The 25,395-nt window shown below is 42.5% G+C and overlaps 1 protein-coding gene across 14 annotated transcripts in view; it reads right to left on the bottom strand.

Annotated features, from left to right (window-relative positions):
- SULF2 (sulfatase 2) overlaps positions 1-25,395 on the bottom strand; it is a 118,521-nt gene that overhangs the window by 10,392 nt on the left and 82,734 nt on the right. For all 14 annotated transcript variants that reach the window (XR_010434919.1, XR_010434927.1, XR_010434923.1 and 11 more), the window contains 8 exons: positions 23,279-23,429; positions 21,216-21,391; positions 19,315-19,443; positions 18,300-18,356; positions 17,492-17,621; positions 8,028-8,235; positions 1,873-2,116; positions 26-122 (listed from right to left, as the gene is read on the bottom strand). Coding sequence is in view for 3 of the 14 variants with exons in the window: in XM_064674263.1 (XP_064530333.1) it covers positions 26-122; positions 1,873-2,116; positions 8,028-8,235; positions 17,492-17,621; positions 18,300-18,356; positions 19,315-19,443; positions 21,216-21,391; positions 23,279-23,429 (1,192 nt within the window). In the remaining 11 variants the exon portion in view is untranslated. The remainder of the gene's footprint in view (positions 1-25; positions 123-1,872; positions 2,117-8,027; positions 8,236-17,491; positions 17,622-18,299; positions 18,357-19,314; positions 19,444-21,215; positions 21,392-23,278; positions 23,430-25,395) is intronic.

Below are 25,395 nucleotides of genomic sequence, written 5' to 3'. Positions count from 1 at the left end.
AACACACTCTGAAAACAGCACTGACCTCGTGGTCAATATGAAGTTTATGGTCCTTCCAAGCTTGCAGTGACCTGTACAGATCTGTGTCACACTGAACAGTGTCATTCTCCAGGATGTAACACCTTGGCACGGAAAAGCAAACAGTGTTTGTTACAGGGTATACACACCCAGAGCAGCTTTTAATAACACAGCTCCAGGACAAATGAGCCCATGGATTGCAAATGACATGCAGAATTCAAAAACCAATATTCACTCCAGAGAACACAAGCATGCTCTGAGCCAGGAAAGAAGTCTGGCTTTGAGTTGCCATGGAAATTTTAAAGAAGCAGAAGAATTCAAGGAGACTATTTCTATCAAGCAGAACCTGTTGACTGCTTAATTTCTGTATGTAAATTGTGCTGCACAGAGTTCTTGCTTATTCATTAGACTGTCTAAATAAATCTCTACTAACTAGCAAGCACTGAAGGCATTACTCAGAAGCAGTTTCCCAGTGCATAAGTAAGTGATGCAGAGGCAACGATAAAGTATTTCAATATAAGATGTATTACCACACCATAAAGAAAAGGGGAAAAAAAACCCAGAAGAACAAACCAGATACAAAGAAATTTTGCTGTTTTCTACAAAAGGGATACAATTTTGAGCCCTGACTTCAAATGCAAAATACCCTCTGACAATATTAAGTCCTTATGTTTCACTAACTTCTAGTAAAATCCGGTTTTTAAAATTCTTTAATAAACAAGCAAACAAAAATCACCACCTGACAGATTTACCTGAGAAGTTCATTAAGGGTCAAATACCACACAGTCATTTCTGAATGCCTGTTTAAATTAAAGCTCCTTTATTTACTCCTTTATTTTCTTTAAACCACCTCATGCATGTTGTCCCACTGCCTTCTTTTCTGCTAGTGTTCCTGGGGACTCCTCATGAATAATGCACAACCTTCCTGACAGTTGCTCGTATGAATTTGGGATTCACCCAGTAAGGCAGCAAAAAAATCAATTAAAAATCAATTAAATTTGTTCCAGAAGAAAAGCACAAATGGTGATTTATGAGTTCTGAACATTCGTGAGAGCTGGGTTAAAAGGACAATTCTCTGATGCCAGCCTAGATACCTTTCCTCCTACTGGCAAGTCTCTAACTCACTTCTGTGGACAGAAGTCAAATGGAAAACACAGATACCAAGAGCAGCTAATTGGCTCCTGCATGTTTACATGAGTTATTCATTAAACAAGTTAATGACAATTTAATGACAGTCAATAATGATTGGTGGCTTTCCTGATAATTCACAAGCGGAAATGGTGATTAAACTCATTAAAGTACAGTTGAAAAGACACCATCAGTCCCTAGGAAATTTCCCTGAGGAAATTATTTTTAGCCACTGGAGTGCTCAGACAATTGCCTTCCCTCTCTCCCAGTATGTTCCATTTCCCAAGGCTCCAACTTCATTCATAATATAGATTTCCCTTTCCTGGCACTGGTTACAGAAAGCTTGCACAAAGCAACCAGAGACCCAAAACCAGTTCATACTCCAGTCAGAGCCTTTGGCCTCCAGCCAGGCCAGGTCAGGTCACACTGATTTCCAGGGGTGAGGCCTCTCCTGTTTTCACACAGGTGTCACATAACTGTTGCATCTCTGGAAAATGCCCTGATCTGTGACTGCTGTCTCTCCCCGGGGCAGGACACACAAAAGCACTGCTGCAGCTCTTCTGACAAAACTACAGCAGAACCAAAGGCTGTTGTACAGGTTGGAACATGAATTTTACTGAAGCTAGACTGGGTGTCCAATATGCTCAGCACACTTTAACCCACCCATCTATGTAAAGCAGCCACTTAAGCAGCAAAATCTTTTCCAGCTCTACCCCGAGCACTCACCTGTGGGTCACTTTGATCAGGTTAGGGGCTGTGTACTCTGCAATGCCACCAGTGCCACTGTACTCCCCCACGTCTCTGTCCTCCTCCTCACGGAGAACAGCCCTCTGCACCTTGTGACGCTTGGAGATGTTCCTTGGGAAGATGGGCTGGTATCCATCCTCTAAGCCCAGGTTATAAACAGCTCCAGCCAGCTCCACAGACACGGAACGCACGGAGCGACTCCGGACGTAGCTTGGTTTGAATTCTGCCCGGAAAAAGAAGTGACAGAAGGGCAGAAGCAGCATGTTACAATTCACTCCTCTCTGGGGTTCTTGGGAGGAAAACAACCAGCCCACACTGTGCTGTTTGGAATTAAGTGGATGACAAAGAGTGTTTGTTGCAGTTGTTCCTCTGAGCTGCTGCTTCCTCACCTTTGGCACGGGCAGAAGGATGGACGGGCACCCCACAGCAGGGAGAGGGCAGGTACAATGCAGACACAAACGAATGGCAGAGGGGAAAGAAAACGTTCTTGCCCGGCATCGCAGAGAACAAAGAGCTCGCTCAGGCGGGCGCTGCTCTGCCCACGGGCACCAGGTGGCAGCCGCGCCGCGGGCACCGACCCCACAGTCACACCGGGTACCCCCCAGTCACACCGGGTACCCCCACAGTCACACCGGGTACCCCCCCAGTCACACCGGGTACCCCCCCAGTCACACCGGGTACCCCCAACCCATCACACCGGGTACCCCCAACCCATCACACCGGGTACCCCCCAGTCACACCGGGTACCCCCAACCCATCACACCGGGTACCCCCCAGTCACACCGGGTACCCCCAACCCATCACACCGGGTACCCCACAGTCACACCGGGTACCCCCAACCCATCACACCGGGTACCCCCCCAGTCACACCGGGTACCCCCAACCCATCACACCGGGTACCCCACAGTCACACCGGGTACCCCCCAGTCACACCGGGTACCCCCACCCCTCACACCGGGTACCCCCACAGTCACACCGGGTACCCCACAGTCACACCAGGTACCCCCACCCACCAGGCTCTGCCCTTCTGCTGCCCTCCCAACAACGCTCCTCTGTCAGGATCCCCCAACGCTTCCAGGAACTTGTCCCAGTATCCCCCGTGTTCAGCCTGAGCCTTTTCTCAATCCTGTGCTCATCTTCAAGGCTGGATGCTTGATTTTTTTCAGGAGGGATTAATATCCAAATCCATACTTCTATCCCTGTCTGATTCTTTGCTTCACAGTTATTTTCCTGACGTGCATCCCAATCAATGAGCTTCTCCACGAAGCACCACCCCCCCAGTGCTCTGCACTCCCTCAGACTTTGCTTCTGAACTTGCAGCCCAAAAGCAAAATGAAACATTTGCTATGAATTGCCACTGTGCACCATGAGATTCTCATTGATCTTTTCACCATGACTGCTTTCCAAAGTTCTCTGCTCCAGCTCAAACCCCCAGAACTCCTCCTCTGTTTGGTCTGGAATGGTACAAATACAACCTAGCCATGGAATCTAAATGTACATCTAAACTTCCCTGCTGCACAACGGGTCCATCTCTGGCTGTATTTCCTGCTCACCACCAGCGACTGCTGAGAGTCACTCACTGGACTTTCAATCACCTCGTTCCTAGGGGAAAAAAGCACAACCTAAGCACCACAGGGAGCCTGAGGCTTTGCTCTGTGTATGAGGCTTGGAGTTACCTCAGACACTACTGGAAAACTGAGCCCCTGGCTCCTTCAGTCACTTCTCCTTCACACAGACAAACACACCTCATGAGATGGGACTTCCCTCTGCAACCTGCTCACAGGAAAAAACCAATGTGCCAAATGAGATCTGACTGATCCTTCTTGCATTCCCAAGCCCCATAGAAAAACCAGCTTTCTCTAGGGGTTAATCTCCCCAGCAAAGCAAGTAGGAGGGAAAAAAAAAGAGGGAAATTTGAGGTAGAACAACCAAAACTGACAAAAGAAATACTTGTCATGCTTTGGCACTGATGCAGTGATTTCTTTTCAAGAAGCCTTACGTTCACTTCAGCTAGACTGCAAAGTCTCAAAAGGCATTTTGCAGACTGTGGGAAGTGAAATAAACATCTCCTCTCACCTGAAACTGGGCCAAGCACTGTATTTTTGTCAGCACCACACACGGAAAGTAGAATAGCAGCTGGATTGCTGGCTTTGCACATTTTCCACCTGTGGTTCAAAGTTTATTGCTGATATTAAGCCAGGTGAGTCACTGCTGAAGGGATAAAAAAAGCCACAAAAGACCAGCCTCACTTCAGGCACCCATTCAGGAAATGTTTCACTAAACCAGAAGGAAACTCCCATCTTTTCAGATGCAGGAGAAAGTTCCAAAAAGCTACACCCTAACAATTAGATTCAAAGTATAAACTCCCATTTCTTTAATCACTCCCTCGTTTCATCTTGTTCAGCTCACCCCAACTAACCATTTACCTTCCTTCCAAGTCTATTATGCCAAATCCAGCACGCTGGACCTCCACAGACAGTCATCCACACACATCCCTGAGGAGCTGGGAGCCAGCAGTTCCTCCTCCCTCTGCAGCCAAACCAAGACAGCCTTGCAGGGCACAAGCAGGGCTGCAGTGAGGCAGCTCCTACAGGACCTGCTTGTAGGGCTTTATCCCATCCCCAGTGCTGACTCCGTGCTGGGATCAGCACCAAACTCTATCATTTTCTGAGGAAGTGGTTCAAATATTTCATGGGATCAATATTCATCTGTGCTGTGCTCTCCCACCTGCCAAGTGCACTGCAGGCATAAATACCAGTGTTTAATTACTTGCTAGTCAATCCTCCACCAGGTTCACGTTTTACTCTCCAATCAATTTCCCCTTGTACACAGCCCAAAAACAGGAGATCCAGGGCTGTTAAATATTTGGCCCAAAACATCTGTACTCCCTTCTTCGAGTTATTAAAGTTCAGCTTTGCTAAGCTGAGTCCCAATGCCTCTCTTCCTCAGCTACTCCAGAAACCACCTGCCTTAAAGATGGTACTGCTGAGAGGCTGCAACCCCAAAACTGAGCCAAGCCCCAAAATGGAGCCCAGAAATACTTAAGCCAAGAAAATCAACTGAGTTCAGTGCCCCATTCATCCAGCTGGGTCTTCCTGGATCACACAACCAGCATGTTTGTCTTCATTGGAACCTCAAAGGAACATTTCCCACTAACATCTATGTATTTTGCATTTGGTAGACAAAAAAGCATTTTTTTTTTCCATAACACAAAGTAAAATTAGGTACTTTAAAGACTTCTTTTTTTAAAAAAATATCTCCAGTGTCTAGAAATAAAGTTTAGAGGTGTTTTTTCTTGGGCACTGTGTGCCACAGGAATTCTAGAAATCATGTTTTGAATCTGTGTCCTGAGGTATTTCAAAGAGGAAAAAACACCCAACCCACAAAATTTTCTGGTATCCCATTTCTCACCACTGCTATGAAAAATCATACTTCAAAATGCATTATCTTTAAAGTAACTGGTTATTTTTTTTAACAACAAAGAATGCCATTTTGCTCCAGCATTGAGATTACCTCAAAAGAAAAATGAATGACAGGAAAATTGGAATAATAATGCACTAAGCCCTTTGTACACACTCCTGTTTGTTTACAAACCTGTGTGGCCCATCATCATTTCCCTACATGCAGCCTGAGAATTCCTTTAATCACACACACTTGCCCATCACAGGAGGAGGAGATCAAATCCACAGCAATAAGAACACAGCAGACCACAAAACAGCCCAAGATTTTAAGAGCTCACTGGTACTTTAAACTTTCTACCTACTGCAAAGCTCTGTTTCATCTTTCTTATAAGAATAAAAACACACTGAAGAAAACGTATGCAAAAATTCAAACATTCCTGACACCCAACCCAGACACACCAAATATTAATGCTTATGTGGTTTTGGCACTTAAAAGCTTTGTGGGCAAATTATGCATTTTTTAGGCAGCCCAAATGGCACATACATGACATGATCCCATTTTAAAACCGACCTGACTCAATTTAAAAAGACACTGATGCCTGCTAAAAGCATTGGTACACCTGAAAACGGGTAATTAGAAAGGAATTATTTTATCCAAACATTTGGTGCTCCAGCCCCTCTATCAGCCATTTAGTCTGGCCTTTCAGACCACTTGTTCTCACTATACATAAGTGGGTTTAATCTTTCTGAAAGGCCAACCCTTGTACCCCATTAGGGTTTGCAACACGCTTGAGGCACCACACGTGCAGGGCACCCAACCTGGATTTCTGCACGTGTCTGTAGATTAGAATCCTCCAAAACTGCCCTCTGCAAATCTCTGCTGCACTCAACAGGAGGCAGGGGTTGGTCAGGGCATTTCCTTCAAAACCACACTACTGCTGGGAACTGCAGCATTCATGAGGACATGACCCCAGTCCAGTCTGAAATGTCTATTTTCTATTTAGCAGTTGTTCAATCTGATGAATTTACTGGCATTCAAACAGGGCTGCAGGATAATCTCATGCACTCACCAAATTCTGAGTAACCAACCCCAAAGGTTCCCTAAGAACTGAACAACCCAGCACAGACTGCACTTTACCCCAAAGTCTCGTGGAAACAGAACATAAAAATCCAAATACACATCAGGAGTGTCCAGGTCCCCCTCTTACTATACACAGCCCAGCTTTCCAAATAAGATGTTTGGAAAAGCTTGACTTGCACTGCTTTGTGCTCATTTGCATTTGGGGTGTGATAGATAAGTGACTGGGGAAGAACAGCCAACAGCAAACCAAAGAGTCTCTGCCAACAGGTCCAAGTTCACCTCTGCCCTGCAGAGCACAGGATGTGGGCAGAGGGAGAGACAATCATTTCACTTAAGACACAGGCAATGGCAACGTAATTGGCAAGATCCTATCTTGAGCTGCTCAAGTTTATGCCTTAAGGTCCAACGAGGAGAGGGAGCTGAAGTGTAAAAACTCTGCCTCTTCTGAGCAGAACACAGGAAAAAACACCATTCTGATTCCTCTGCCAGAGGGAGCAACTTTCACTTCTTTTACCTCAGCCTCTCTACACACATAAACTAAAGGTAATTATGCACTTAACCACCTCCTTTGGATGTTGTGGAAATTAGGTAATGTTTAGAAAAGCACTGAGGGAAAGTACTTAAGTGAGTGTTAAGTGCTATCAGATAGCATTATGTTGCCTTCACTTAAATTGTTTTCCTCTTCTCGTTTAAGTGCCTTCAATCTTCACCTGTTATTTGAATCCCCAGGACTGAACTTTCTTCTCTGGGAGTTTAAAAAGGGAAGTAGTCAATTAAGTGCAAGTTCCAGTGTTTAAATAACACTAGATAATCTGCTGTGCCACATATTTAAACATCAAGTATAGTTGAGTAATTTCACCCTGGAACCAGTAATTTTTTTTCAACCAAAAATTAGCTTAGTAGCTACTAATCAGCTTGCAAAGCAAATATAATGGGAGAAAATCAATTTAAACTCTCTGTTTGAAGTTTGTGCCAGGTCATTATATAGAAAGACTAATGTGCTAAATAATTAAGGCTCTATTTGTGGAGTGAGACGAAAGAAACGTTACAAGTCACTAATAATTCTGTGCTTCCATTTGCCTCTAATCTATAATTAGGCTATATACTTCAAATATATGTGTTAGTCTGAGTAAGGTCAGTAAAATGGACTTTCTAAAGAAAGCACCTGATCTGTGCCAAGGGAACTAGAAACAGAGTCATCCCCTTTGGTCGTTATCTCTGGTTAAAAGTCAGCCTTGTCTCTGCTGACTGAGCACAAGGAAAGGATGTCAGAAGCAAGCAGCTTCTGTAACAAAGCACACACATCCTTATTAAAAATAAATTGCTGCAGCAGCACCTCCAAACATTGCAGTAGCTACTGAAAACTGGAGTATTTGCTGCAGAACACTGTTCATGTTCCATGGCCTAAATAACCATGTGCAATTTGCCCCTTCAGTGTGTGCACTGCATTTCCCAGAACAAAACATTCTTCCTACAGACAGAAACATTTTCAAGTCTGACTGCCCAGCATGAGGCCCACTGTTCCACACACAGGATGCCCAGGAAACACACTGACAGAATGCCCAGGAAAGCGAGGACGACTGTGCCCGTCAGGGAACAAACCTGTAACAGCTTCCCAAGGCAGAGACAGAACATGCAGTGGCTTCACTTACTTTTCTTGGAGAAGAGTTTCTTCCTTTGTCCAACGTGGCTCAGCTTGTATTCATTCTCCTCACAGTTGCACTCCTCCCTGTTCCTGCTGTAGTACTTGGGCAGAAGGTTGGAGGTGCCTTTGCGGTTGCCTGCAGCTGCCAAGTTGGCCATTCCCTTGCACTTGTGCAGCTTGAGCTTTCCACTGGCATCTTCCACACACTGCCACTTCTGGAAGAAAAATTTGGTCGTTGAAACTGTGTCCCAGCTGTGCTCTGTCTGATGGTCAACTCCAGCAATCTATCAGATAATTCTTCATTGTAGCAAACTGGGACTCAACTGTCACCTACTACCAAACCAGAGTTTTTGTAATCTCCCATTTTCAGACAGACCAGGAACTCTTTGGAACACCCTCACATTTGTTTCTCATTTTGTTTCTTGGAGGCAGAACAATGGAAATTTCATAACAAAATCAATACTACAGCTAAAGACACGGAGGTGACGAGCGACAACTTTCAGAAGCAGAACTGTGGCATAAACCAAGAATCCTGATAATCTCATTATATTTATAACCCACAACTCAGTGGGACCAAACCCTTCAACTTTGTGGAAGCTCTCCAGATAGAATCATGGAATGGTTTGGGTTGGAAGGGACCTTAAAGACCATCTCATTCCAACCCCATTGCCATGGGCAGGGACGCCTTTCACTAGCCCAGGTTGCTCAGAGCCCCATCCAGCCTGGGTTTGAACACCTCCAGGCATGGAGTGTTCTCCAGGATTGCCTTGCAGAAGTGCCTGTTTCTCTTAACTGACCTTTAAAAGGCTCAGAGCATCTGTGGAAGTCTGTAGTTGGACAAGTTTATCTCCATCTTGGGTGTTTCTCATAATAGCTTTTCCCATTCAACACCCTTGGGCTAGACTGGCAATGCTGAGCTGCACTGGATGCCTCTGAAGTTGAGAATCCTCTCCCTCTTGCACTCAAACTAGAGGAAAAATCTCATCTCTTATCTCCAACACCCTTTGTTACTCAAAACCTGAAGTAACTTGCTCACAGTTCCCTCTGTGCTGCTGTCAGAGCTGCACTGAGGGCAAGGCAGCTCAGCTGCCTTCAACCTGGCACAGAAGTTCTACCCACTTCCCAAAATTATTTCACCCACTCCTTAATTTACCAACACTCTACCAAACACAGAGGCTTCAAGATACAAAAAACCCCACAACCTTGTAGTAGCAGCTGCTACTGCTTTAAATGGAGTCTCTCCAAAACATTTCAGCTTCTTGCTGAGTCTTGAGAAGAGTTCCTCCTTTTTCCTATTACAAAATCCCAAGTCTGTGCCTCCAGGACTCGCTGCAATATTGAGAATCTTCCAAAGAAAAGGACAGAAGGAAAAACAGCTCCCAAGCCTTGCAGTGATGCATATAAACCTGGCTTCACTTTCAGCACAAGGAATCACAGGAAATCAAGGAGAGACACTGAGAATAAGACATTTGAATCAGACACCTCTGCATGACTGTCCCCAGCTAGAGCACTACACATTTACCCATTGCTCTCTTAATTTTATAAATGCCTAACATTGACTGATGCACAGACTGAGGTTTGAACTAAAAGTTATTTCACTAGAATAAGCAGAGGTTCCTTTCTCAACAAAGAGAGATGTAAAAATGTTTGTTGCTGTTTCCCACTTCAATTAATCTCAACTTTATTTTTGAAAATATACACACAAACTGCATTTTCTGCTCAGTAGAGCTCTGTGCCATAGGTGTCTAATGCATGAAAAATGAGGATTCAACAGAAGGCAAGTCAAATGCCATGATGGGAATTACTGCAAGCAAGTGCTCTGATGTGTGGCCCAAAAATATTTTTTCTCTATTTCTTTCATCTCTTGTCAAGAAAGTGATGCTCATTTCTCCCCTCCAGGTGAACCAGAAAAAAAAAAATCCTTTAATTTTTGGTGCAGTTTAAATCTTTCCAATGCAGCTTTATGCTACAGTGAAAACATCTTAAAGGCTTTGCTGGAAGGGTACATTGTATGCATGAACAGGCCCACTGCTGAATGACTGCAGTGCAGAGCTACGTAAATTACTTTAGAAGAAAAACATTGAACACATGCAGGGGAGGGGGGGGAAAAAAAAAAGGAAAGTCTCAAGCTTTTACTTTTTTCCCCCAAAATAGATCTGGGCATATGTGAGAATGTGTCTGAGATTCAACAGTGTGGTCCCTTCCAACATGAACCATCCTGATTCTGTGATCAAACCCTGGCAACAACTAAAATATTTCTCAAGAAATAATCACTTACATAATAAAATCTCTATATGAAGAACTCCAGGGTGCCCCAGAGATACTTTGGCTCACAGGTACACATGATAACTATTATCCAGCAGCAAAACACAATTATTTATAAATAGTGGATTAACTCAACCAGTCAAGAAAACAAAGCCCCCTCAGTTCACTGCACCAAACTGTTCAGGTGTTTTCTTCATTAGGGCAAATGATGTGTTCCCAAATCAAGTTCTATAGCTCATAACACCTCAAAAGTGCTAACACAAGGGGAGTTTAACACCAGTCAAGAGTCAGTGGAAAACCCAGACTGCCCTACAATCTTCACCCCAGCTCATATCAAAATTCCAAAGGAAGAGCCTTTCTTTCCTCCTGCAAGGCCTGTCAGAACAGCCACCAAATAAATGGCTTTTGCAATATGTCCTGAAGTCCATCAAGCTCACATTGTGCAAAACGTTCTGGACACCTCATTTAAACACTGAGGCTGTTCCAGCTGGAGGTTTCCCACCACCCCCAGGCAGGCCAAGTTCCTTGCTGAGCTCCTGCTTTCTGCCACCAGCTGTGCTGGGCTTGTTCTGACCCTTCTGCTCCATCCCCTACCCCACTGATGCTGCCCAGCCCTTTGCCTGCAAAGCAGAAGAGCCTGAGTTTTAGTTTAATGGAGAAGCTGGTGGTGGTGAGCAGAAATCTTGTTCAAATGCACACTGCAAAGGCAAAAAAACACAAACCCCAAACCCACAGTTTGTAAGGTGTGTTCTCCCCTCCAGCCCAAACTACCTGCTACATGTACCCAAGAGTCAATTAGGACTCCACCATGTATGAAACGTGAATCTTAATGGCAGCAGTTGCAGATTGAACAGGTGCCTTGTTCCCTTGTTCCCCTCATTCACCTTGAACATGCACATGATCCCTTAGCAGAAAAAGACATGTTTTATTTTTCCATGTGTTAAAAACCTGTTATTTCCTTCCCAGCCTTCAGTGCCATGAAGTGGTTTTTGCACTATTGTGCATCAGTGCTTTCTTACCACTACAGCAATCACAGATGTTAATTCAAAGTCATTATCTGAGGCCCAAATCAGAAATAAATAGCCATGACTACAGGATTTTTTTTCCTACAATTCACTCGTTTCCCCTCAGTGAGTCTCTCTCAATTGACACTGCTTTCTGGGGGGGAAAAGGGCTGATCACACAAGCCTTGCTAAGAAAATATCCCATTGAAACACCCAGCTTCCAGAGCTGAGCCCTGATTCCTCATGCTGTGTCTCATCAGCTCCTCTTTTTGTTAAGTGAAAGAGATTCCATTCCTTTTCACAGAGAAGTAAAAAGTGAAACAGTCTGATCAGTGAGCTGCCAGCAAGGCTCTCTAACACTTTTACCAATATGGGCTCTAGGAATCAACATTTGTACAGGATAATAAAATCTTCTGTCTTTGCCAGCACCCTGAGAAAAAAACACTTCAGTAATATCTGTCGTGTTTAATTTATGCAGAAGCTTTCTGAACCCAACGTTGCTGCCACATTAGATGGTGAGCTACAGACAAACTGCTTTAATGGCTAGAAATATTCTGACTTGCAGTCTAAACTGATTCATGAGTAGTCAGGGTACATTTATTTCCTTGTCTGAAAGAGCACAGTGACAGTTTAGTTAGCTCTTCTCCTCTGCTGTGGTTTGCTCCTTGTGTTATTTTTCACTGGGGTAATGAGGACAAAACAGCAAAATCCAGAGAGACACTCTCACTCTACAAGAGGTAGTTCTACAGCTTGTCCTGCTGCTCAGGTGGGACAGGGTTCAGGGAACAGACAACTTGAATTTCCCATTGTTTGTCTCACACACATCACTGCTCTGCTCTTGTTGACTTTAAAATAATTAGCTCCCATCTTCTCTACATCTCTCAGGTTCAGGCAGACAGACTCCCCTCTTCTCAACTATTTTTTTCACTGAATATGCCCAGTTCCTCAATTCTTCCCAAATGGTATTATTTTCTAATTATTTTAAACTTCTTTGTTGGGTTCCCCCTTTCTCCCTGTACCTCCTCCCCATTCATCCCCTGGCAAAGGATGAGTGTGGCTTTTCCATTTCATGTCATCAGGACACAAACAGCACTGCCTGGTCTTCATTCCAACAGGACCTTATTTCATTACACTGACTCATGATTTTTGGAGATTTGGACCTCTGAACTCCCAGCTCAATTTCAGTTGTCACACACCACATATCTCTCAAACCTTGGAATTATAAGATGGATGAACAATTTATTGACAGAATATTTTGAGGGCTTTTTAGTGCCACAAACCGTAGCTGAAGTGAGGCAGGTGGGACAATTACAGCTAGCTGGCAAATGAAAAAAAGCAGGTATCCAGCTAATTTTAAGATTGCAATTATGTCATTCATTTATTATTAATATAATAATTGGATTGCGGTATCAAATGGTCCCAGCTGCTGTGTTAGGCACTGCAGAAGCAGAGGAGTGAGTGCAGCCTTAGCAGAAATTACATTAGTGGTGGAGGAAAAAGCAGCATCAAAAGGGGAATTGATTTATCTGAGGTCCCACACTGAGTCTGTAGCCAATCTCCTGACCTCCAGCTCCTTTTCTTTTGAACTAAAGTACATTGCTACTCCTATCAGGATATTTGAAAATTTGGGGGGGTTTTATTAAATGTTGGTATTGATTTTAGCAAGCTACTTACAACAACCACCCCTGCAATGACAAGGAGTTAAAAAAATCTCCTTTAGTAAGAAACAAATTTCTTGGGCTTGTGAAGCAACAAGCAAAAAAAATCCTGTAAGTAAAATAGCCTCTGGAAATCATTACATGCTATTTCTAGCTGAAGGAGGAAACCAGTTTTGTTAATTACTGTTCCTGATGAGGAATACAATCCTCAGATAACAACCTTAATAAATCACCATTATTTTAATTTTCATGGTTTGTTGCCTCCTAATTTTATCAGTTTGAGGGCTGATAAAATATTTTAGCGTATGAAGTTATCAGCAAGTCATTTCTTGTTGCAATCACAGATTAAGAGCTTGATCCTGAAAGTTGCTGATCTCGTGCAACTTGTGCTGAAACTCAGGAACTCCAGGGATCTGCCAAAAGAGCTATTAAAGTTATCTGGGCTCTAGCTGGCTTGATACACTTCTCTTATCAGCAGAACCTAAATTCTTTACTAACCTCAGGATATCTCTGCTAGCTACGAAAGAACCAGACAACCACAACAGACAGACAGATCAAAAGTTTTCTTCCCAGTTTTTAAAGAAATTCCTTATAAAACCTGACACTGTTTCCTAGGCCAGGTTGAGGTAAGTCCAAGTGGCCTCGGGAAAAGGAGAATATAGAGAATATACAAGCAATTTTTTTATCTTGCTCCTCCCTTGGCACTAAACAATGGCCAGTCATGATGGTGGTGGCAGGAATATGATCCAGAGGGGCCATTTGTGAGCTGCTGAGGAAGGCACACACCCATCACAAGAGTTTTCCCCACTGGGATGTGAGAGAACTGGGGGGACCAAGCACATAAGTGACCTGCTTTTGGTATCTTCAGGCCAGTTACAAAAGAGAATATCCCTTGAGGATCCTGGCAAAGCACAGAGCGATTGGAGGGAAGACTGTGTGCCAAACCTTTCACTTGCAGAACATCTGAAGGAAACAAAGTGCCCATGTTTGCCTTTTGAATGTTCTCCTGTGAAAACTGCCACATAAAATGATATTTTTATGCTATTTAAAAGCAAATTCTACTTGTATCAGATTTGCACGTAAACAAAGCTCTGAAAATAAAAAGTATTTGAAAAGGAAATGATGTCAATTCACACAACTATTTTTCTTTAGGAGTTGGCAATATTACTGTACTACACCAGGTCCAGCTAAAGATAAAATCACTATCTTTTAATTTGGGGTTTTTTTTTACAAGCACAACATAGATTCCCTACAGCAACCAGCACTGCTGCAGGTATTGCATGTTTATCAAATGTGCACAAAGTTGGCAAATTACTTGGAGGGAGATTTTGTGCAGCTGTTGTTATGATACTGTGGAGTTGCTGGGAGTACTCTACTGAGCAATGGTGATATCATAATTGGCTTCCACAAAAGCACATTAATGCAGACTGCCAGATGAAAGTGGGTCAGCTTCCACTCACCAATCAGTTTAGAATGAAAGGCCAAACTAGGCTGAAGAGAAAAATCTGTGTGGAAGCCATTAGGTACCAGGATAAATGTTTTTTATTTCATGTGGGAAGAGCTCATCTCTTTTAAATCCTTGAATACAAATGCTGAACTGCTCCTTCATCTGAGCCTACAGTCACCCTTTGTTGGATGCAAATAACTAACACAGACCAAACCCCACCAAGTGAAAAAGAGAACATGGCAACACACAGATTCCCATTGCACCCAGGAGAATTTACATACATTACTGTTGCCAAAAAAATTCCACATAATGGACTGTGAAACAAGGTTTTAAACAGTCTGAACAGCCTCCTCTCCATGATGCTGGTGCTCTCTTACCAAAACGATTATAAGTTAAGGAGGGTGACAGAGATTTGCAAAGGAAGATCATTTTGTGGCAACAGAACTGTATTCACAACCTTGCACACTCACAAAGCAGAACTTCAAATTCTCCACTTCACATTCAAAGCTTTCTTTACCTCTCCTTTACTTTAAACTCTGTCCTTTTCTCTTGTCCTTCACTCTCCTCCTCAGTCTTTGTCCTCCGTCTGCGCTCCTTGTCTCCTGCTCACACTTCACGTTCCCTGGGACTGCTCAGGTTTCTCTGTGCACCAAACAGCAGGTCCCCCAATCTTGTTTAAGTCAAAAGAAAGAATCCCAATGACTTCAGCAAGCTTTCAACTAATTCTGACCCAGACTTCTCTTCATCTTTGCATCAGGATGTGAAAATTCCCTTTTTGTACTGAGCACTCCCGATACCACTAAACAGAGTGTGCTGCAGGATGAGGAGACATCTGCTAAAGAACCACTGTATCTGCATACCATGAACTCCCCCAAGGCAGTGGCATGTTATTAATTTGGGTTTGTTCTACTTACTGTGCAGAGCTGTGAGCAGCACCAGCAAACAGACAACACCCATTTGTCATTTGAGAGGTTGGTCTTGCTTCACTCTGAAAAGATTTTTGGGTGCACCCATCTTTAGGCACAGTTTATCCTCAAAGAAGCACATTCATCTCCCACTGTTCCTATTGTCTAGACAGACTACTAGGACATTCTCTCTAGAGTAGGGGTGAGATGGATTGAGACTCCCTTGAGAGCCCTTCACAGACTTTAATCGACCTGATTGTTTGGCAATTTTTCCTGATGTCCAACGTAAATTTCTTTTTTGCTCAATTTCATCCCATCACTTCCAATTACGTCTGACTGAACTGCTCAAAACAACTCTTCTCCCCTCTGCCTCCTGACAATGAGGATGCAGCACACACATCTCTTATTAGCACATCTTTACCTCAGAATTTATTGGCAATTCTGACTGCAGAGTTGATGTTTTATACCCGCTTCTTAAAGAGGTCAGAGATACTTTATCTCCCATGAAAGAAAAGGTAAGCCTGTGAATGTGTGTAGACATTACAGGGCCTTCCCCCCTTCTTCCACAACTGAGACATGTGGTAATTAGAGTAAGAAAGCCTGAACACAGCTAAGTTACCTTATTCAAAGTGACAGATTCAGTGACAACACGGGTTTGGAAAGTCTCTCTTCCCCTCTGTTCTTACAATAACATTCAAAATATTTGGGAAGACAAAGACAAAAGGAGGAAGTTGAAACAGCTTTCAAAAAGACAGTACTGATGGAAAAAGAAAAGCTGTATTTCCCTGTACTACTTACTGAATGATGTTGTAGCTGAAACAGTAACTTTTCCCCCCAGTTCCTCAAATAACATTTCAAAGTCATAAAACAATGAATTGCTCCCACACAGCTAAAACTGCAGCTCGAGACATCTGATGACAATAAACTATTGCATGTAATATTCAAGTTTGGTATTTTTAGGAAGAACAGGACATTGTAGTTTCTCAGTATACCACATCTGACAAAGAAGCCATAGGAAGAAAAGAGCACCTGGAAAATTCTTATACATGTGAATTGGATCCAAACACCTAAGTAACAATGGGCTCATTTCACAGGTACACTGAACTGCATGATCAGTAGAGCCAGAAGAAGGAAGTCTGGTCTCTGACAGTAAAAAATGAACTCCTGTAGCCTCAGCAGTCCATTACTGAACCATTCAGACTGTGCCTGCATGGACAGATGTTCCACAGCCTGACTCATCCTGGGAGCCCTCTGAGCTGCCAGGAGATGAGGCAATGCCAGTCTAAGGACTGACAGGGTAACATGTGGACCCATTGACCTTCCCCACTCTGTCCACAGCAGAATGTGTCACACTCCTTGGAAGGGGCACTGGGACCCACACCTGGATGAGAGCAATGGCACAGAGTCAATTCTGCTGTGTTTCCAGAGGATGAGAATTCCTCCAGGAGTGGGGAACTCTATCCATGGAGTCAGCTGTGCTTTGCCTTTGCACTGCTCTCAAAATTTCCAAAATCCTCTCCTGTGCATTTTAAGACCACGTACTGATACCAGTCCAGAGCTTTTTCCCCTGAATTTCTTCTACGTAACGTGGATCTAAAGTGAACATGTTTTCCTATCTGCTCAGAACAGTTATGCAAGAAGAGAAATGACACAAAATCAATGAGCTTTATGCCCACATCACAGACTGCCTCCAGTCATAATTGCATGTGTGTTTTCCCAGTCTATTTTTGCTCAGAGGAGAGATATATTGAGTTAACAGAATGTTAGCTTCCCATTATTACATGTAATTCCAAATAACAACATCAACAAAATGAATTAAATAGAGAATTCAAAGCAAAGCAAACTATATGTATTTGGAGAAGGCCAATCTGTCAGGTACATTGTAGCTCCTCATCACTAATGAAGCCCAAACCACATTCTATTTTGGGGAACAGAATGTTAAAACAGCCTAGGTGGTTCTCTTGACCACCTGAAATCAATGCAGATTTCAGGAATCAGTGCAGAACACCTGAATCAGAATCTCCTGACTGACAGTCAATCTCACAAATGCTGTAATATGGTTTTGAGCAAAGGCCACAGAGCCATTTGATTCACAAGCTGGCAGGGACGATGTGGTGAAGGACATTGCCACAGTGAAGGTGTTAAGCTCTAACTACAACTGCTTACTTTCAGTCAGGGGGACAGTGCCCTACCTGGCCAAGCTGTTCACAAGCTGTTTGATACTCAGCTCGCTGACAGAGGTCTTTCACACGCTGGTATTTGGGTAGAAAGTTTTCTTCTTGGGCATCTACCTTCTCATTCTCCCTCTTATGCAGCAGTTTACTGGAGAAAAAGAATAATATTTATTTTTACTTTAATATTAATTCCAAGATAGAAATTCAGTTTGCTGAAAAGACTCAGAGGAGCATGTTATTTTCCAAGTCCATAGCAACACTGGTAGCCAAAACTTCATAGTCCAGCAGAAACCAGCACTCGGCCTCTCTGATAAACACACAAGTTACTCATGTCATGCTCTCAGGAAGCCTACAAAAACACACAAAATCAAGACTGTGTTCCATGTCTGGCTGGCAGGCAGTGACAACAGTCAATATAAGGAGACCACATCCTCCTCATCCTACAGGGCTGCACTCTGCAAACCCCTCGTGCCCCCACTGATGTATTAAGGCAGGGGCGCAGGTGAACACGCAGAGAAGGAGGGTTGTTCATACTCCCATGATACAAGCAGGAGGGTGGGGAGGGCAGCAGCTGAAAGCAAAATGGGATGCCTTTCCATCTCCCAATGCAAGCAAACTCCCTTCCCCCACCCCAAGAGCACATTTATACAGGCTGTAGGCAAAGGCCATACATCCACTCCAATCAGTGCCATCAGGCAAGGCTGCAGCCATGTCCCTGCTGGCACAGCTAAATGGCTTTAGACTGTGGCAGAGTGCTGCTTTGGCTTTAGCTACTCAGTGTCCTTCTGTTTAAAAAACTGGCCTTTGTGATTAACACTTTCCTTACCCTCTTTCCACAAGGAACGAGTCTCTCCACACCTTCATCTTTTTCTTTAAGTGGAACCTAGGAGGAAACGAGGAGAGGAAGAAGCAACTCCCACAAACCCAGTAACCAAAGCTGTGCCCCAGTGTTCTCTCCCATCCCCAGTTCCAATGAGAAACATGTCTTGTCACTGCACAAGGGACATCCAGCTCTGGGAAGCAGGCACACATGCCTCTCCAGTGCAAACCATGAGCAAACACAGGACAGATTCTTCTCACAGGGACAAAAATCCACAACAGGTTCAGAGAGTACAATTTCTTCAACATTTAAGGCACAGTGGATTAACTGAATCGTCCTCCATCACAAAGGATCACAAATTAAATCCGGATTTCACGACTCAAGTTTGGGTTCTTAACCTTCACACTACCCACCAAGCAGCCTATTCTAAAGCAGCTGCTCCTTTCCCCTTCTCCCTCCACTCAACTACTTGTAAAGCAAATAAATCTCCTTCCCTTTCTCTGCTGACCTTCTCTAGCAAGCATCCAGTCTAATCCTCTTCCTCAGCCTTTTTCCAATGAAACTATTGATGGAAAGTCTTAAATAATAACTGCAGTTTTTGAGTTCTAGCCTGTCTTTATATTACAGTCTGATATGCAACCAACCCTTTCAATTCAATTATTCTACAATTCACTCAAAGTGAAACTCGTAGCTTTGCTACAAATGATGCCACAGAGACAATTAAAATCTATAACTCACATAGGTAAAGATCTTCACATGTAGCCCTCTCTTCTACACAGACTATATTTAGTACATAGAGATGCCATATATGCCATACATCTACTACATGAAAATGAAAATATGCCAAAATGAAAATAACTGAAGTGGGTCAACTAGTCTCCAGACTTCCCAGTGAATGATGCAATCCTATAGGTGGTGATTTTATTATATTTTCCTTTAAATTTGGTGCATGCTGCTGAACACTTGTTCAGTCTGTTGCACAAACACATACATGTTTTCCACACACACCTCCAGTTCTTACCTATTTACTGGTCTCTCTGAATCCAGCAGCTTTAGAATGGATTTACCATCCATGTCAGAGGGAATATCCAACCCAGCAATATCCAGAATCGTAGGTGCCAGATCAATATTCAACACGATGTGAGGATTCCTGTAAAAAACATAAAGGAGAATCCAGTTTAAAGTCCATGTAAATGACACCAAGCAACTCCAGCTCTGTTCAAACAAAGGAAGGATGGGACCAGATGGGCTGCTATACATGGCAGTGCAGAACACGAGCTCAAAAAATTCAGGACAGAAGGAAGCTGCTAAATTCACACTAATTAATGAGACACTATTTAAAAATTACTACATTTTTGAGTGAGTGAGCAAACAGGCACTGACAAGAGCACGGATGATGAATTAAATTGATGTACCTAATTTGATTTTAATTACTAATAATTATGATGTAGTATATTTGGTATTAGAAATGAGAGCTTAGTAATGACTTGCTACAGTGACTGCCATTAAAATTTTGTTGGTATCAAAAGGGAGTCATGACAATTACTCTGCAGGAAAAACATAAGGTTCACACAAAACACGGATGATTGATGTTCCACCATTTAGAGAAAAAAAATCAGGCTGAGAGGGAAGATCAATTTATTTTCTGAAATACTCTCCCCTCCAAGCTATTTTATCCTGTTCTTCCTATTCTTTCATCTTCAGAAGTCTCTGAAAAATGAAATTCAGTGGGAAGATTTCACAGCTGTTATGGGTGTCTGGGTGTAAAGATCCTTGAACCAGAGCAGACATAATGTGGCTGGTCTCTGGCTCTACATGTTGCAGAAACACCAGCTCAGTCCACTCGGGCCATAACAGCATTCCCTCTCCAGGAAGGCCAAGAGCTGCAGTCAAAGGGAAAGAGAGCCTGTTCTTAGAAGGCTGTTTCAGCTCACTTGAAATTCTGGGGCTGCTGCAGATAAAACTCCTTCAGTGCTGAGGTCACGTGTTTAATTCCAACTGAGGAATCCCTCCCTGCTTTTTAGGGAAGTAATGTTGCTTTTTTTTCATATGCATAACTGCTGAAAACAAACCAGGGACACTGCAATATCTACAGAATTTAACATTTTTGTGCTTACAGAGAATGTGAACCAATGAATTTAACCAGTATACGGAATGAGATTATTTTTTTAATGATTATTTGTTATTGTTTTACACACTAGATCCATCTGCAGCAAAAAAAAAGAATTTTGTGTGGAAGACTGTGTGTTAATTATGCTAAAACATGCACACTGATATAAAGACAAGGCAGTAAATTATGGCACTGTCCAAAATCATTACTTAAGTGAAAATATTTGCTATTTGAAATAATTGCTTAGAAAGCGTATTTACATAATTTCTTAGCTGATCAAAGCTACCATTTTAATTAACAGGCACACTCTGCACACTGCATTCAACAGCCCTAACCATCTAGTCTCAAAGAATGAACCAAAAAGAACCTTTTGTGCATGATGATAACATATGAACTATTCCTTATAAGCTGAAACAAGTGACTCTGATGTTCAGCAATAATTATCTACTGTGGCAGTGAACATGACACAACATATTTTTTTAACTTGAAAACTACATAGTTACGTGTATAATTTCGTGTAATTTGTATAATCCTTCCACAAAAGAATGGACATATTTCAAAAGAGGAGTGGCTTGTGCTGCACACCCATGCAAGCAAAAAAAAGCAATGGCCTTGACTTTGTTGCACCAGCACGTGCTGTCAGCTCTGCTTTGTGAGCAGACATTTTTCTGCCAGAGATGAGCTGGAATTCAGTCAGGATGGGCAGAACTCCGTGCCTCCACTTGGCTGCTGGGTCAACACAGCTAGAGGTGTGACCATAAAGAACTCTTCAGGTCCCTGCACATGCACACCCACGGCAGCCAAGAACTCACAAGGACCCGGCCTCGACGTTGGGGCCTCGGACGTAGAAGGGAACTCTGATATCGAACTCATAGGGCATGGACTTCCCTTTCACCAGCCCAAACTGCCCAATATGATAGCCATGGTCTGCTGTGTATATCAGATACGTGTTGTCCAGTTCTCCTGTTTCAACCAACGTGTTGTAAATCTGGGGAGAAAAAAAGGCAAAACAAAACATGAAATTCGTATCCATGTGGAATATTGGCTATCATTTTCTGCCTGTGAGCAACAAATAAACTACAACAGCCCAGGTTGGCACTGAGTTAGCACAATGAACCACTTCTCTGAATAATCCATAATCACATCTTAATTTTACTGGCTGAATATGGGGGCTATTGCAAGGCACACTTGTGTTTTCTCTTTTAAGGTAGAACACATTAGCGTGCCACTCTCAAGTGTTTGGGTTCAGCATTTTGCATAAGAGCTGGCAAGATAGTGCTAAATACACACAGTAACAGAGATAAGAGTTTCAAGGTGCCATTTCTGAAATTTTCTCTCGACCTTTATCTTTTTCCTGCAGAAAACGATTTCAATAAAATGACAGCATTTGAAATCTCACACGTGTTTAAGCAACACTCAGTGATCCTGCCTTTGGACAAATGAGTCCCCATTATGCAGAATATTTGCACAATACCTTCCAGATAAATAACATCCAGTCATACTCTCTCAATATGGAGAATTAAGATGAGATTTAACTCTGTGGTTGCTTCTATAGATTTACAGGAGCATCTTTATGTGAAATGTATCCTCTTGAGCACCAAAGATCAATTTTTATGTGATGCTTTGACTTGCAAAGGTAGGAAGGTGGTGAGGTACCACCAAGGCAGTGCCTCACACACACCCAGAACCCATCAGCACAGAAGAAAACAAACTCTGATGTCCTTGGTTTGGGGGTTTATTTTTGCTTCTTTTACGGGTTGTTTTGTTTGCGTTTTTTTTGTTTGTTTGTGTGTGCTTGTGGTGGTTTTGTTGTTTTGTGTGAGGTACTTGGTTGTTTTTTCTTTTTAGTTTTGAAAGACTATCAGACACATATAATTCAGTGGAAAAGGTAAGGCTAACTTGGTAACTAGAACTAAAAAACAACCTGTTGTTAATCACCCAGAGTGAAACCATTCTACTGAATATAAAATCCAAACACCGCAGTAAAATCACCAATCTCCCCTAATGCTGGTAATCTGAACAGGTTCATTAACATGAGGCAGAGATCATACTTGCCTGAATCAGTAATTATAAGACATTAGTAACAAATTTATGCAATGCCACCCATATAATCTCATCTTTGCTTTACAGCACTCCACTTATTTTATATTCTACCATTTTTGAATAAGAATGCCAAGAGATAAGCAGTAAATTGCAACTCCTTTAAATCTGCCTTTTAAATCTGGAAAACCACTCTTAGGTTTTAGTGAATTCAGACGTTTCTGTTGAAGACACTCAGTCTGCATTAAGAGATCTCTCATTGTTACCTAATGCAGACTTAATTAAATTTTTTTAATGTACCAACTTATCTATTTATTTATTTATTTCCAACATTCAACATCCTGGGCTGGGTTTACCATGAGATCATTCCATCATTACAGAGTTAGGACTTCTGTAACATCACTTTTTGCTGCTGTTGTTTTCTTCTCTCAGAAATTCAGTGTTATGGGATCAGAACAAGCACACATTTAGGTATTTACTTCCAACAGATTGTAGGATGATTTTTCAGTATCAGAGGGCACATTTTTAGGACATATGATATATTTTTTTTAAGGGGATCCTTCCCTCTTCCCCTCACTGAGCAGTGGCTCTGTGGCAACAAATCAGCTCACACCAACCACCTCATGGTACCTGTCTGTAGGAGAGAGGATCCTGATACACAGAATAAAGAGCCAAAATGATCTGAGGTGAGAGGATGACACACTATTAGAAAACTGATGCAGTCCTCCTCCTCCTCCTTTCTCCCTTACCTTCATCTACAGGACAAGGTAGAGCTTAACTCAAGAAACAAGCACCTGTTTAGCAAAAAACCAAACAAGGGCACAGGTGATCTTACCATCTCCATCGAGTCATCCACAGACATGAGTGTTTGCAGGCGCTTCCTCTGCAGCATGTTAGTGAACTCCATGTGTATGGGCTTCATGGGGCCAGTGTACCTCATGATCCAGTGCTTGTCTGGGTTTGGGGCATAGTTATAACTGGGAGTGCTAAGGAACAGAGAGAAAACCAGAATGCTTTAGCCAAGTAGAAAAAAAAAAGCCACAGTAATGAATATTAGTAATTTCTATTTGATCAACACCATAGGACTTAATCTCCGAGGTGCACAAGAAAATAATAGATTTACTTTGGAAATGTCTTATACTTTCATGTTATGGAACATGGGAAAATGAAAACAACTCTGGGGGGAATAAAATCTATGAAAAGAGTAAATACACCTTGTTTTTGCAGTGACTTCAGACTAACATGGATACATCTCAAAGCCAGGAGACTTAGCCTCAGAAGTTTGAAGGCCACAGGTATGATCAGGATGAAGAATGTATTACAGAGCTCCTCCTCAGGTAACTGCTTTGCTTTCACTCTGTCCACATCAGCACCAAGTACTATGGCTTGTGCAAGCTGTTTAAAGATAACTACAGAACTTGCTGAAAAGGTTCTACTATGTTCTTTAACAGCTTTTTGGAATTCAGCATGACTGGCTACTTGAGTATCTCATGCACCAGAGAGGCACAGGCACTCTGCCTACTGGTATCCAACTGCATGTGGGCAGCAGAAGTGGATGCACACGGATGTTAAAGACCTGCCAAAAAAAGCAGGGGTGAAGGGAAACAGGGTTGTATTTTGAAGACACATTACAGCCACCAAATCCTTTGTGATCATCAGAAACTTCAATTAAAGTCCCTGCAAAATCCCAAGAACTGGGTTCAATGTCCCCCTGAAACATCATTGCCCCTCCAAGTTCTCATGGTCCTGGGAATCATTAAAGTGATAAGGAAAAACATAACTGACTGTCCATAGTTTCACACTGTTGGGAGTCCCAGCTATCGCTTTTCTCTGCACAATTATACTGCTCTAGGTCAGCTGAACCTAAATAAGGGTTTATTACCATGATGTCAACTCTCTGCATCACCAACTCCCTAAGAGCTTACATTTGCAAGAAATATTATTTTTACCTACTATGTCTATCCCTTTAAAGTTTGCTATTACTTAAGGTTGAAAAACACCTTTTACAATTTCTTCACACCCTGGCTCAAACACATCGCCTGCAGAGCCTGAAATATTAAAGATTACTTTTCCTAAGTAATTTGGTTAGGCTTCCTTCTTTCATTCAGAGCAATAAACTCATTCTATGCAAATGCACAAGCCCAGAGGGTGACACAGTAACACAGGAAAGAATAGCAGACACTCCATCACTTTCCTCTTAGCAACAACAGAATTTCCTGATACATTCAGCTCCTATTTGGCAAAATTCTACCCTTGATTTTGTGTATGCAACAGAGCAGCAGGGTAAGTTATGAAGATAAACAATAAGTTGAAACTTATCAAAATGCTGTGTTTCTAACATATCTTTGAATGTGACAGGTAGTCTTGAGAGATTTAATATAAATATGAAGCTAATAATCTGACAGTGAAATGCTTTATGCTGAAAGCCTCTGTTAGATGCTATCTGAAAAATGTGCATACATGGCAAGTGGAGGCTTCTTCATACAGGGAGGAAAGGGCTGGTGTTTATTGTCTCTGCAATGCTAATAGTCTCTTGAATTTCAGAATGTTATTGCGGCCGAAATAATGACATTGCTTCTTTGAAAATGCTGACAGTTATGGAAACTGTTGCTATGTGATGCCCAGAATGAATCAAAAATGCTTTGCAAATTCCTTTTCAGCTTACTTCGTGATTTCCTGGCTGATTTGAAACCTCCCACTACATAATCCAACCAAAGCCTGTGATTTTCTTTGATTACTACAAGTGTAACCCTCTTATACTTAACAGATTTGTCTGTCTTATGGGGAAAACACACAGATGTAACATTCCTAGAAGTTGGTTAAGATGACTCCTTCAAATGCACCCAGAAGATAAGTCCCAGTCAGATGGCATTTGACCTCGAAAAAGATGGGTGGGGAAATGTTGCAGTAACATTTCTGATCACTGTTAAGCTGCCCAGCTGTCGTGTCCTC

The sequence above is a fragment of the Pseudopipra pipra genome, chromosome 17 (assembly GCF_036250125.1).
Source record: "Pseudopipra pipra isolate bDixPip1 chromosome 17, bDixPip1.hap1, whole genome shotgun sequence".
Lineage (NCBI taxonomy): Eukaryota > Metazoa > Chordata > Aves > Passeriformes > Pipridae > Pseudopipra > Pseudopipra pipra.
The sequence above is the reverse complement of the archived record's forward strand: the minus strand, read 5'-3'. Positions and strand labels throughout refer to the sequence as shown.